Below are 14,370 nucleotides of genomic sequence, written 5' to 3' on the forward strand. Positions count from 1 at the left end.
ATTCCTAAATACCTAATTGCCACTTGCACTTCAGAAAAATGCCTGTAGTGGACCAACATATTTGCTTCTGCTTCTTCACAGAAATCAAGTTCCCCAGGAATTCTCTAGGAAAAATATATATGAGCTTTTCTGATTCCCTGATGTCGTGACAAATTAGACTTCTTTGGTTTATGAATATATGTCACAATTTATTTCCATATTCACTTAAACAATAGCTTCACTTTCTTCAGATCTATTGTATTTTGGCTTTAAAACTAAAAGCCATGGGAAGGGAGCTGCTCAGGACTGTTACCCCAGGTTTCCCAAGGGCACACACAGACAAGTAAGGCTTATTCCTGGTGGGCTCACCTTCATTAACAGGTTTAATTGGGGTTTTTTGCCTAAAGCTTTTCTGAAGTCTGGGATGTTTCCACTCCTCTGCCTGTATCTGTCATTGTCAAGAACTGAGGGAAGGTTTTGTTAATAAAGGTGGGGAAGTGCTAAGGCGGGTGTTATACTGAGGTCAGCTTAACTTCTGGCAACAGTATTATATCAAACTGCTCCTGAAGTATTTTTTTAATTGTTTAACAGATTTACCGTTATAGCTGCACACATACAATTCAGTAACCAGGGTAAAATTAGCATTGTGACTGTAAAAGTTTACTGCCTATAACCACACAAGTTAATAATTCACTGCTAATCTTTATCATACATTTGTGATGGGCTTATCTTTTTATGATTATTGAGTTGGGTTATCAAAGACTGGGCAGATTCTTCTGTACAGAAGAGCAAAATTACCATGAGGATATTTAACCTACAAGAAGCACAATCTTATAGAGGAAAAAAAAAAAGAAAAAAAGAGTTCCAAAAACTAAGGAAGAAAAATCAAAATATCTTGTAAAAGTAAGTTACACAAATGTAACTTACTCATCTCTGAGCTTCAACATGTGTTGATGTCTCTTTCAGAAGGTGTATTAACAGCAGTAACAACCTTGTCTATGGCATTTATATAATGCCTCTGTTAATTGTTATTCAAAATACAAACAGTACTGGGAGGGGAGAATGAAGGTTATTCTGTTTCATCATCTATTTGATAATTTTGGGATCTTCCATGGGACAGCATATCATCAGGCTGAGTACAGAAGAACTACATATACATGCAGAAATCATGATGTAAAGACTCTCATTTGTATACCAAATAAGGATAATAAAAGAACTACTACTACAGCAAGGGAATACAGACCAGTGCACAGAAAAAAACAATGCCACAGAAAAAAACCAGCTATTACAGGAGGCTGTCAGCACTAAGGATATTGTTTGAGGCACAAAGAACAGAACGGACACAGAATACAGGCCATCATGTTTATTTCTCACCTTGGGAACTGGGAAAAAAACAAGTAGAAAGGAGGACTTTCACATTGCCATGGGCTCAGCTATGGAAATTATGGCAGTAGAAACTCTTGAGAATGGATAGTAATAAATAATGTGTTCTTCAGACAGTACAAAAGCTGGTTTCAAAGCTGTCAATGTTGAAACTCTTGCACCTGATATTTTAACTTACAAGACTCTACATCTTTTAAAAGAGATGAAACTGGTATTGCCACAGTTCTATCTCTTAATGAAAAGTTCGTGAAACTAGAAATCATGGAATTTTATTCTAAAACTTGTTGTACTGACTGTCAAGAGGAGTTGGACAGACAGTGGAGATAAGATCTTTCCAAGGGTCGAAGTGCTTCACAAGACTTGCCTTAAGATTTTTTTTGCCTGACAGTCTTGTTGACTTAGCCAGGAACCTAATAATCATGCAAGGTTACTTCCCAAGATTATTCAGTTATAAAGATTCTACAATTAGTATGACACAAAGTTTATGTGACAGCCATACTTCTGGCTCCAAATCAACCCCCTTTCCAAACAGTTATGCTCGCTGGAGTTACAGAGGCATAACTAAGGGAAAACTTTGACTTTGCTTTTTTAAACTAGATAATAATCCTGTTAGTAACTAAGCTGTGGCAGAATCCATCTTATGCTTCCACTGCGATGTCAGTGCTGCTTTGCTAGTAGCTATAAAAACATGCAATTCAGTCAGGCAGACATCACTGAATAAGTGAAGTACAAGTATGCTCTGAGGACAAGAGGTGTGGATTGGTTTTGCTTTTTTTTTAAACTGCTGTGCTCTGAAATAAAATTTTATACAGGATTATGCTTCTACTTAGAGAATGAAGTAGCATTCACTACCAGTGCCACAGGCAGGTTTCCACTGAGTGCTTTATGCTGCTATGCTCCCTTTTTTTTTTGTGTTAGCTTGTTACACATAGGAAAACACAATATATAAAACCAGATTTCCCTCCAGATATATCCTACTGTCACTAGTGAGCCATTGATAATATATTGCAACTTAAAGCTACTGGACTTCTTGTCAAACCAACTGAAAATTGCATTTCTCTTGAAATAGTATCATGGCTTTGTAATTTCTTCGGTTATGACTGAAAAAGTTAATGGAAGATGTATTAAACAGAGCATAAAACTAACACTGATTTCAGTTCGTAAGAAAACTTATTTCTCAATCTAAGAGGACACACATGCTACTCAAAATGAAGAGCCTGCAGAGTTGTAAGTAAAAGTAAGATCACAAAAACCGTGTATCTACTGTGTGTATCTACTGCAGATTACCACTAAAGTTTTATAACCATTTTATTTGCTCTTTCACTCCCTCAGCCTATCCCCAAGTTCTAAGAGTTTAAACAGGTTTAAGCAGATAAACTGTAAATGTAGTCTACTGTACAGAATGACAACAAGCATGATGGATTCTCCTCTGTCCTTGGGCATTTCAAACCTGCTGTGTTTCAGATTAGTTCCTTAAATTTTTCTACAAGGGTGTTCTAATTCAGCTACAGACTCTGAAGCATGGAATGCTATTCTTTTGCTGTAATACACAAGATGTAAGGACACACAAAAGGCATCAATCAGTATTAAAATTTGTTAATCTATCTAACCTCTCTACCCACATTATTTTAGCAAAAGAGAGGTAAGATTTTAATATTTGAAGCTAGATTTGGGAATCAATTGCCTAGTCTTCTGCAATTCAGCACCTATGTTCTCTATGTTACAGTCTTCTACAAGTTATTTGTACTAGGGTTTTTTCCTCAATTTTCTCTAATTTGCAACACATACACTTGTAAGAGAATAAAAAAGAAAACAATCAGTGAAATCAAGCCTCTCACATCTTCTCTTTCTTCTCCGAAAACCTCAAAACCCTATCAAAATGAAATTCTGTACTGTATATGCTTTTATTATTATTATTATTTTAGGAAAGAATGGGAGGATAAATAATATGACTGATTCTAATAATTTTGTTTAACAGAGTATTCAAAGGCATCAAAGCACTACAGGGATGAGGATGGTACCGGACCCTCAACAAGCACAAGAGGCACATACTTCTGAGTAAGAAACATGGACATCCCATCTTAAATGCTGGAGAAAAAAGGAAAACTAATACAGCTCTTCTTCACATTGCAGTAACTTTTATATACTGTATATGGTTTGTTTTCACTTGCATCTTTTGCCAGGAAGGCTACCAATTTTCTTTTATTTTCATAGCTGTTATTTTTGTTCTTTTACTAGAGGATTCCCAGGAGTTTCCTCTTTAAAAACATAACCAGGAAGAAGGACAATATTGTGAAACTTGCAAGAAATCAGAAGTGGGAAAATGTAATGATTACAACCGACCAATTTAACCTTGATTTGTGTTCAACTACTGATTTTTGCATGTGGAATACGTGTGGCCAAAGTTAAAGACATAGCTTCTCTTACTCTTACTTTAGAATCCCTGTCTGTCCTGTTAAGTGATTCAAACCAATCAAACCAAGAGCCCTGTTAAGACTGGATAATAGCACCGCCAGTCATCTGCAACTTCAGTTGAAGTCCCTCTGAAATTTCTTTCATAATCTTGTTTTGTTGTACGCATTTACAGCAGCTTCCCTGAAATGCTACTGTATAAAGCTGTTTTATCGAAGGGGATGGTCTGATCTAAGCAAATTGAGTCTAAGTATGAAACATAGAATCACAGAATCATAGAATAGTTAGGGTTGGAAAGGACCTTAAGATCATCTAGTTCCAACACCCTTGCCATGGGCAGGGACACCCCACACTAAACCATGTCACCCAAGGCCTCATCCAACCTGGCCTTGAACACCGCCAAGGATGGAGCATTCACAACCTCCCTGGGCAACCCATTCCAGTGCCTCACCACCCTCACAGTAAAGAATTTCTTCCTTAGATCCAATCTAAACTTCCCCTGTTTAAGTTTTAACCCATTACCCATTGTCCTGTCACTACAGTCCCTGATGAATAGTTCCTCCCCAGCATCCTTGTAGGCCCCCTTCAGATACTGGAAGATTGGTGTTCCAGAAGATTTCACCTGTAGCCACTGGCAGAAGAATGTATCATTATTTCAGTCTCTCACAGATTTTAAAAAATTACACTTTAGTGTAACACAAGGTTGCAATTTTATGAAAGACCAATATTTGGTTGCCCTTTCTCTCCCTAACAAGAGGATTTTTTTTTTTCCATTTTGGTGTCACATGGGAAGAGAGAATGTCCCTAAATAAATCTGTAATTTTGGAAATGCTGGAAAAGTTGCAAAGAAGTCTTGAAAAGTCATTGCAATATACATTTCAGTGGTACTGGTGCTGTTGAAGCTTCATGAAAATCCAGGAAATTGATTTTCTATGCCTTTTGTGAAAAACACTTGTCTTTCTCTGCCTTGTTACTCAGAAAGGTTGTTTTGGAACATTCTGAACACAAACTGGTCCTCAGGTTTTCTTTCTTTGTCCACCCTTCTGATGCGAACAGCAACTCCACTCGCATGAAATACAGGAGTGTCTTTGCTCAACTGCTAATATTCAACCTCTTTTTGCTGCTTCCAGGTTGGTCTACAGCTTTCTTACTCTTTCCTAAGAAATGTAATGAGATTGTCAATGGTTTCTGTACTTCCCTTTTATTCAAAAGAGGTTACTTGGACTCTGGGGAATACAAGTAACAATTAATATTTCAGCTAAAAGAAACCAAGTAGCTAATAAAAAAACTTCTGCAAGTATTGCAGCCAGGTAAATTATCTAGACAAAGTCACAGTCACAAACCAGACCTGTCTGCCACGCCCAAACAGCCCCTGAAATTTGAAATAGCCGCACCTTTTTGTTGAATATAAATCCATCTTTCAAACACTGCACTAACTGAAAGAGGGGAGATTTAGGTTAGACATTAAAAGATATTCTTTACTGTGGATGATTTTCTGGCAAAGAATGGCCATATACCCAGATCAGCAAGTGCCTGCGTGGAGCTCGACATGGATTCAGGGTCATCCAAGAGTGAAAGAGGACACGAATAAGGGAGTGAGTAAGAAGGAGCTAGAATTTACTGAGTTGTTAAATTGTGGACTGTTGGCAAGCTTTGAAGGTCAGGTTCTCATACCTGTGCTTAACCAATTATATGCTAGTTGTTAAGGGCCTCAAAGATATGTATGCAACCACAAGGTACCACATTACTGTAAACAGTTTTGAGCGACAGTATATAAGGAGCTGACACTTTGTATTAGATGGCTTTTGTCTGATCACACTGATCTCCGACTGTCCATTCCACAACACTTTACTATGAGGGTGGCAAGACACTGGCACAGGTTGCCCAGAGAAGCTGGGGCTGCTGCATCCCTGGCAGTGTTCAAGGCCAGGTTGGATGGGACTTTGAGCAACAGGGTCTAGTGGAAGCTGTCCCTGCCCATGGCAGGAGGGTTGGAACCAGATGATCTTTAAGGTCACTTACAACCCAAACCATTCTATGATTCTGTGATTAGTGTGCCAGTGAAACTGCTGTGGAGCAGTATGATTATACATCTCTGCATTGGATGAAGTACTGTGGACTACATTAGATGGTTAATCCTAGGTTAGATGTAATGAAAAATTTCTGACTCTGGATATTAGTTTGCTAAGGGACTGTTGTGCTGCCTTGTAGGCAGTTTGCACAATCAGCATTGCAGCATTGTATTATAATCTTTCCCTAGAGAGCTTATTGGACTATACGCATAGAAAGAAGGTATTAGCACTGCCTTCCATTCCTCTTGTTTGCAAACAGTATCACTTGAAGGAAAATTGTAATTTTCCTCTAGAAAGCTCTTAGAGGTTATATAATCTCAAGTTAATGCATTTTCATGAGATATGAAGTTCCTTAGGTGGAATATAATAAAAATCTATGATGAGGAAAGATGACACATCAATCTGCCAAGATGGACAGGCTAGCAAGATTCATAACAGAAATCAGATTCAGTTCACAGATGTAGCAGGAATATAGCCTCCACACCATTGCAAGTGAAATATGTATGGAGTGAATACAGAAAACCTGAAGTACTGAAAGTATTACATTACCTCAAAATTACTGGTGTTAAAACCTATAGGCGGACAAACTTTAGCTTCTAGGTTCCTAAAAAGAAAACTTTAACATGACACTAAATTTTTTAATCGATCATGATATCCACACTCTGAGAAATGGAGTAAAAAAGCGAATGTGATCTGTTTTATGTAACAGACTTGTTTACATCCTGAGCTCCAGAACAGAAGAGCAGAAGACACTAACCCACTTCAGATCCATCCACAGCAGTGCCACCAGGAGCCCCCAGTGATATGGCTGGGACAGGAGGCAGTGACTGCTGATGCATGATAATGGCTGTAGTGTGGAGGCTCTTTGCTCTTGATAGCTGGTGGTAATCGTGCTCCATGAACCAGAAATGCACTTGAAAGTTTTTTTACTATAATTTAAAACCTTAAATAATGTAGGGACTGTCTCAGTTGCATAAGGTCAACTGATATTGATGGAAAAGGAGGAGATGACTGTGACAGAAGTAATCCGAAGAGGATGGGCACAAAGACTTGTCCATTAATAGCCCATGACTTAGCAGTCCTCCCTGCCTCAATGACTGCACTTGGACAGCAGGGACAGGACCTCCAGCCTCCCTCAGTACAACTGAAAGTAAAACTCATTAACAGTAGTGTAACATCCTCTGTCCTTTCCACAACGTACATGACACAGAGGGACAAGCTGAGTTTCCTGCCTGAGCTCAGGTAACCGGTTTACTAAATATTATTCAATGGACCTGCTTTCCTGGAGGCTCTTTTGGCTTCAGAAACAGAAAAAGGAACATGCAGGTGTCTCAGCATCTGAACATACAGTCTCTGAGTGTGTTGAGCTAGATTAAGGCTTTCTAAAGATTGGAAATCAGTTTTCCTGCTGGTGATGCACACGGCCTGTTAAGGATGCCTCAGTCACACAGCATCTCTCAATAGCTGTGCTTCTTGTACTTGCAGAAGTGGAAACTGCTGAGGCAGCTGCTACCTCAGGAGTGGTAATACCAAAGGAAAATTTATTTGGAAGACCTGCATTATAGGAAACAAAATAGGTTTTTTCTCCCACCATTTTCTTGTCTGTGCTCCTTCACAGTACTGTACATCTGTGGACGTTTTATATGTAGTGGAACTGGCAGGTCTATTCCTGAGCATAGGCACAGACTTAGCGTGGTTTAACCTCAATTACTAATATAGTGGACAATAAAAAGGTTGCTGAAGTCTGAACTGTTCTGACTTTCAAAGATAAACATCAGAAATAAGAACAATCTGATTAATACGCTGCCCTGATTTTTTTTTTTTCATTGCATTCCAGCTCTTTCGTTTCCCATTTTGAACATGAAGATGATGAAGGGATTGAAGCACCTCTCACATGACAAAAGGCTGAGAGAGCTGGGACTGCTCAGCTTGGAAAAAGAAGACTCACGGGAATCTTTTTCATGTGTATAAATGCCTTATGGGTAGGAATGAAGACAGAGACAGATTCTTCTCAGTGGTGCCCAGAGACAAGACAAAACACAATAGGCAAAAAAATAAAACCCATTACATTTCATCTGAACAGGAAAACACTGTTGTACTGTGAGGCTGGTCAAACACATTGCCCTTAGAGGTAGCAGAGTCTCCATGCTTGAAGATATTCAAAACCTGACTGGATATGGTTCAGGGCAATCTGTTTAGCTGACCAACCTTGAGCAGGGGCAGGTTGTATTGGGTGGTCTCACGAGTTCCCTTTCAATTTCAACCATTCTGTATGACTCTGTGCAAAACAGGAAAAATTACTAGTGTGCTTTATAATTAGACACAAGCCTAATAACTCAATTCAAATATGCATTTCTGATACTCGAAAGGTTGCCATATTCCTTTTACAAGATGCAGAATATCTCATAAACATTCTCAGTGCAGATTAATAGTGAAAACCACCACGCATGGAAATGCCTGGCCATTTGCTTGCCACACATTTCACTGTTACTTGTACTCAGGCAGCTACTGCTTTTGTCTTCAAGAGCAGCAAAGCTCTATATATTCTGCTGAAGTAGCTTCTGTTTTTTATCAATCTTGTTTCCTTTTTCTTGCTTAAAAAGCTAACATAGAAGTGTAGAAAAATAAGCCCTTCTTTTCTATGTATACTGGATATGCCAGTGTCAGAATTGGAGCATTTTGTTCTCATCTCTGCATATGAATTTAACTCCAGTAATCTTCAGGTTTTACAACCCAAGCTCATACTAGTAGTTACAACTGCAGTTTACTCACACTGGAATGTTAAATAGCAGTATAATATTTTTAACAGCATAATTCTTTCCCCTCACAAGAACCAGACATTTAATAAATAATTCATTTCATGGGTATCCTAATGATGTTATTTCTGAAGACAAAGGTTCAACTTCACTCTAGACATAAAAGCTTGTTAGAAAAAAAGAAATATACAGTCTTGCCTGGCAAGAAAGAATATGTATCTTGTTTTGGCAGCTTTTCCTGGATCTCCAGGCACAGACTCAAGTTCAATATGATAAAAGTAAGAGTTCAGTTTTCCTTTGCTTTCTGTCTCACTTCCTACTCTTTATGAAAATGCTGCTGTCCTGTCTATTAATTAAAACACCAAGCCCTTTTTTCAAACCTCTCTCTGTTCTTCTCTCTTTTATGTACTAACAACTGTTTCATCTCACTTCATTCCTTTGGAAACAGCTCTTGACTATTTTCTGTCACCATTTCTCACTCTGCCTCTTGCAGCTTTCCTGTTTGGATGTCTCCATCTTGCAGTCTTGGTGTTCTTTATTTTAATTGCAATACTGGGCTTCTGTCACCCTGCATTACAGATATTCTCCAGAGACTTTGGCAGCCTCCCTTAGGCTCTTCCTGCCCACTCTGGGGTGCACTGCTGAAATTACTGATATTTTTGGCCATGAACTTTGAGCTGGGAGTTTGTAGTCAATACCCTATTCTTGAAAGAACTGTCATGGCATGATCAAAATTTCCCTTTCATCTTCTGATCACAGCATGCTCTCCTTTTCTGCAGTCAAATGTCTAATGTATTTCCATGACCAACCAACCAAACAACAAACACCTGGACATGAATACAAAATAGAGGCTTTATGAAGATTAAAGGGGACAATATAGCGACAAATGTGTCCTGATTCATTGTAGGAAGCCAAAAGAAAATAATCACAACCCATATTCGCTCAGTAAGTGGCTTGAAGAATAAAGACAAGTTTGCTTGGCTTTGTCTGTCTTCATCTACTGAGATGTTAGTAAATTCTTGCATGCTATGGTGGGGTTTCAGCTAACGGCTTGCTTGCTTCTTCAGAAGAGGGAGGCTTTGCTTTTCTTTCCATAACATCTTCCTGGCCACACAGTCTTCCTCCGCATTCTCTTGCACCTCCCCAAAACCCCTTTGAACTAAGTGTACCAGGCTTTTCATTTTTTCCTAATTTATAGTTTTCTGTCAGGTCAGTGCATTGAATGAAGGATTCAGCAAAAGCCAAAGCTCAAGCAAGACACCTCATGGGAATTTGCTGAGACCACAGAAGTGCAGCTGAAGAATCTCCTCTTTTTTATGACAGTACGATACAAGATCAGCTCTCTCCTTCTTGTGAAACGGCAGCATGAGACTACTTGCAACAGCTAACACTGTATCTAAGAATACGCAGTTGCAGCTTTGGGCTTGCAACCTGCAACTGTTTAACCCACTCCTGAACACATGGAGAAAGAGCCACAAGAATCTATAAAGTTTATTATCTCAAGCTCCTTATAACTTAATTACCAGATATTGTGCTAATCCTTTCAAATCCATTTTCATTACATATAGAAAAGCTTCATCTAAATGTATGCAATCTATACTTTTCATTATAGAGTTCCATCAAACCATACATTTTTTAAGATTATTTCATTTAGAAAGAAAGATAAAGCACAGTGATAATCCCATCGGCTAACAATGCATTCCAGACATACCTGTGATCATACTTGATATGATTAACGGCAGAATGATAAGTTTGAGCAGTCTCATCAGCACTTCCCCGGGAAAGGAAAAGTAGGATTTACCCAGGTTAGACATGTTGCCATATTCCCGTACCAGCATGCCAACTCCAATACCTAAAAGGCACAAAAAGATGTGGAACAAATCAGCAGTAATTTATAGTAGACACATGGGGGAAAAGGAGGAAAAATAAGAGAGAACATTTAAAAAAAAAAAAAGAGCAACAGGCACATTTTTAAAGCAATAGTGAAACTTCTACAGCAAATTAGAGAAGAGATGTTGCCTTTTCTGTTCTATATATTAGTGATAGACATAGCAATAACAGATGTAATTCTGAACTTGGAGGATGTCTGTAAGTATATTTTTGGAAAAACCTTGATTATGCCCTCTGATTATCGGTCAAGTCCAGCAGTGACTTTTTACCTGGTTTCATTAGCTCTAGAAGACCCACAACTGTTTTTTTTTTTTTAAAAAAAAAAAAAATCAATACAATATGTAAACACTATCAAACATTTTAAAAAGTGATACAATATAAATATTTTAGATAATTTGTACCGGTGAAAATACATCTACACAGCAGCAATGCTTTCACTATTTGCTGCTCTACATAATTAGAAAAGTGTGTGACTACAATCACTAAATTAATTTAATAATTTCCAGGAAATTGATCAACAAAAATGCACTCAGCATACTCACACTCATTACATTACATGATCAATCTACAAAATACCAAACTGTAAGTTTAACCGCTGATTGAGCCACAGCACAAGGCACTTTCATACTTCCTCTTACCTTTGGATTAAATGAATTATCAGACAGTTCTAGCTTCTAAGACAAATCACAAATGAGATTTCTACTAAAAGAAAATAAATCATAGGCCAAAAGACAAATTTCTTCAGTTTGGCAGGCAATACCTTTATTTTCCATTTCAATATGATTTTCAAATGAAAATCACTGGTATAGGAAATGTGTTCATCAGTCTTTAAAAACCATTATGACTGTTGTTTCACATACAAACTTTGCAATGCTTCAGTCCTGGCTGAACTGAACATCAAGAGATAAAATTTCAAACTGGATTGAGTGAGACATGGCAAAGCAGAACCGTTTGTTACTCACTGCATGCTTAAAGGTCTTACTCGTAAGAACAGCCTTACTGAAGCTAATAGAATTATTTACACCCTTTGTTATTTTAGTGGCATCAGTGGTGTGTGTTTTACAGCAGAACTGTTACAACAGCACAAAAAGATACCAGTCTACCTTTATCAGGCTCAGTGGTTCATATAAACTTGTGGGGTCCCATGAAAGCTGCTAGTGCTCAAGCCAAATGCCCATCTTCTCCCAGTTTCATTTTTTATGCTATACAAGACATTTGAGTTAGGTGTTACTCAAGAAGCTGGTGTAAAGTTAGACTGAACAGGCTTACAGGATACATTCCTCATTCTACGTGATTAAAGTTGTGGAGGCAGACATTACCAGCAGGTTCAAAGATTTAGGCAAATCCACAGACATCTGAATTGTACCATTGGTACTGAAGGGATCCATATCCAATTATCTACTGAACAAGAAACTCATTCTCTTCTAGAAAGCAAGGATTTTTGAAAAAATCATGGAATGGTTTGGGTTGGAAGGGCCCTAACGATCACCCAGTTCCAACCCCCTGCTATGGGCAGGGACACCTTCTACTAGACCAGGTTGCTCCAAGCCCTGTCTAACCTGGCCTTCAACACTGCCAGGGACGAAGCATCCACAACTCCTCTGTGCAACCTGCTCCAGTGTTTCACCACCCTCATAGTAATTCTTCCTAAAGATTCATCATGCCTGTGGTTCACAGGCTATCTGGATGTTAGTTTGATGCAGAAGTGTAAACTACTAGTTACCTTCACAGAACTTGCCTCTGAGAGCACAAAAAACCAGCCATTTTTTCTGTGTTCTATCTCCATTTGTAAAAACAGGCTGAAAGAAAATAGAGGCAGATTATAAACTTTTACTATGTGTCTCCTGTTAATAAAGAGATTGAAAATGAGTAAGTTAACCTTTCAGGCAAATAGGCTGCTCTAAGAATCTATAACGATTTCTGATTTAAGTGTCATCTGTGCTGGTGAACTTGGACAGTTTAAATTTCTTGCGGCAATCTTGAATCTTAATAGCCTTGATGATATTTGCAATATTATGTAAACACTTTGATCAGTGACTGATAAGACACAATGACATCTGTTTCTAATCTAGTGACTGAATTAAATGTGTTCAAAACAATTAGTCTGGACTTCAAGGTAAGTCCAAGTAAGATAAAACTCTGTTTATAAAATGGGTACATGTATTGAAGTAAGTTGCTAAGGTTTGGATCCTGAAAACACCATTGTAAATAGCTGAATCTAAGCATACAGATAATCTCCATACCTTCAGATTATTCACGTTATAGCATAGGCATATACTTATGTTGCATCAAGACTAGACTGTATTAAAAGATGTGTAATGCCACTGCACTTTGAGCAGGTGTGACTAGTAACCATGTGCCTTTCATTCCAGGTGGTGACTTTCATGTTTGACCAGTTTGATCACAGAACAGGATTACTAGCAGGCAGAAGAATTCACCCTCATTTTCATTCTTCAGAGTTTTTCCACTTCTTTAGATTTCACTACAAAAACTCCCAAGATTTCAGCAGTTTCCTTACACTAATTACATACTTGTATTTGGGTTTTGGGAGATTTTTTTGTTTGGGCTTTTTTTTTTTTTGTTGGGTTGGTTTGTTTTGTCTTTGTAAGGATATTATTTATCTAGTGGCAGCAACTGACGAAAGAGCTCCTTGTTCCAACAATCTTTTGAAATTACATTATTGCTCTCACTACCTTGTTCATGCAATTCCTTTACCAGACAGAGCACTTATATCCATATTCTGTGTGTAGTATGCCAAAGAACCCATACTAATAATTGTGTAGTATGCCAAAATACAGTAAAATGCAGCCACTTTTTAATTTGAGCTAGCATCTAGCATATCTGCTTGAACCTAGCATTGAAATGTAAGAAATTGTATTTTGTAACAGTAATAAGAGAAGGTTAGCAAGTCAGCAGAACAAATTTGCAAAGGGACATATACAGAATTTTCTGATCCTCATGTCAATAACCAAATTCAACTGGAGTTTTCTTTCTGGGAATTATAATGCCCAGAAAGAACTGTGGCCGAGCACACATTTCACTGGTCACCAGTGCTTTTAATATCACATGGATTACACCAGCCCTAAGTATATAGATGGAAGTCTTATAAAACATTAATTTCTCTACATGAATGCTACTCATGCTTCACAATTTCTGAAACTAATTTTTACATATACTTCTAATTACAAAAACCCTGCAGTAGGCAAAGCCTCTACTATATATTGAGACTTTTCCTTTCTTTTCATTTCTATTTTTCATTTATGGAAAAATTAACTTCTACCTTTTTTTTTTTTTTTAACAGAGCAAAACATGACTTTTTCTGCTTGCTCTTTTCCTCTTTTTCTCAGTTTCAACCCCTCTACCTTTCTTCTTGTTCATGCCAAGTTGTTTTTCTTTCTTTTCCATCCCTTCTCCTTGTTTTTCCTTCTTGCCCACATGGCTAAATTATGTTATGAATTTCACCACAAGAGCAATCCACTACTTACAGCTCAATAGCATGTACTAATTAAAGTCTGCAATACTAGGCAGAAGAGATGAATGAAAGTGGAAAAAATAGTACAACCCCATGACTTTAATTTTCTGAGGTAAATATGTCATTGCAACTGTGGAAACTATAATACATGCTGTATAGCATGGTGTCTACATTTCCTCTCCTAGCAGCCACTGACACAGAAAGCGGAATGTGCAGTCTGGGTCCCTGGGACTGCAGTATGTGAAGAGGCCACAATTCTCTTGTCTAAACCTGTATGAAGCACTCAATGCCTTGATTTGTTGGCATTGGTCTCCCAGGTAGCACATAGCCTTTCTATAAGCTTGGTAACAGACAGAAATCCTTCAAAGAAAGGCTGTAAATGTAGACTAAGATAATTGACGGGTAA

General features: G+C 38.0%; 1 protein-coding gene across 1 annotated transcript in view; it reads right to left on the minus strand.

The window, feature by feature from the left end:
• Nucleotides 1-14,370, minus strand: part of SLC1A1 (solute carrier family 1 member 1) — a 51,384-nt gene that overhangs the window by 21,680 nt on the left and 15,334 nt on the right. Inside the window, exon 2 of the mRNA XM_080638233.1 lies at nt 10,314-10,454. Coding sequence (XP_080494359.1) covers nt 10,314-10,454 — 141 coding nt within the window. The remainder of the gene's footprint in view (nt 1-10,313; nt 10,455-14,370) is intronic.

The sequence above is a fragment of the Psittacula echo genome (assembly GCF_963264785.1).
Source record: "Psittacula echo genome assembly, chromosome: Z".
Taxonomy (NCBI): domain Eukaryota; kingdom Metazoa; phylum Chordata; class Aves; order Psittaciformes; family Psittacidae; genus Psittacula; species Psittacula echo.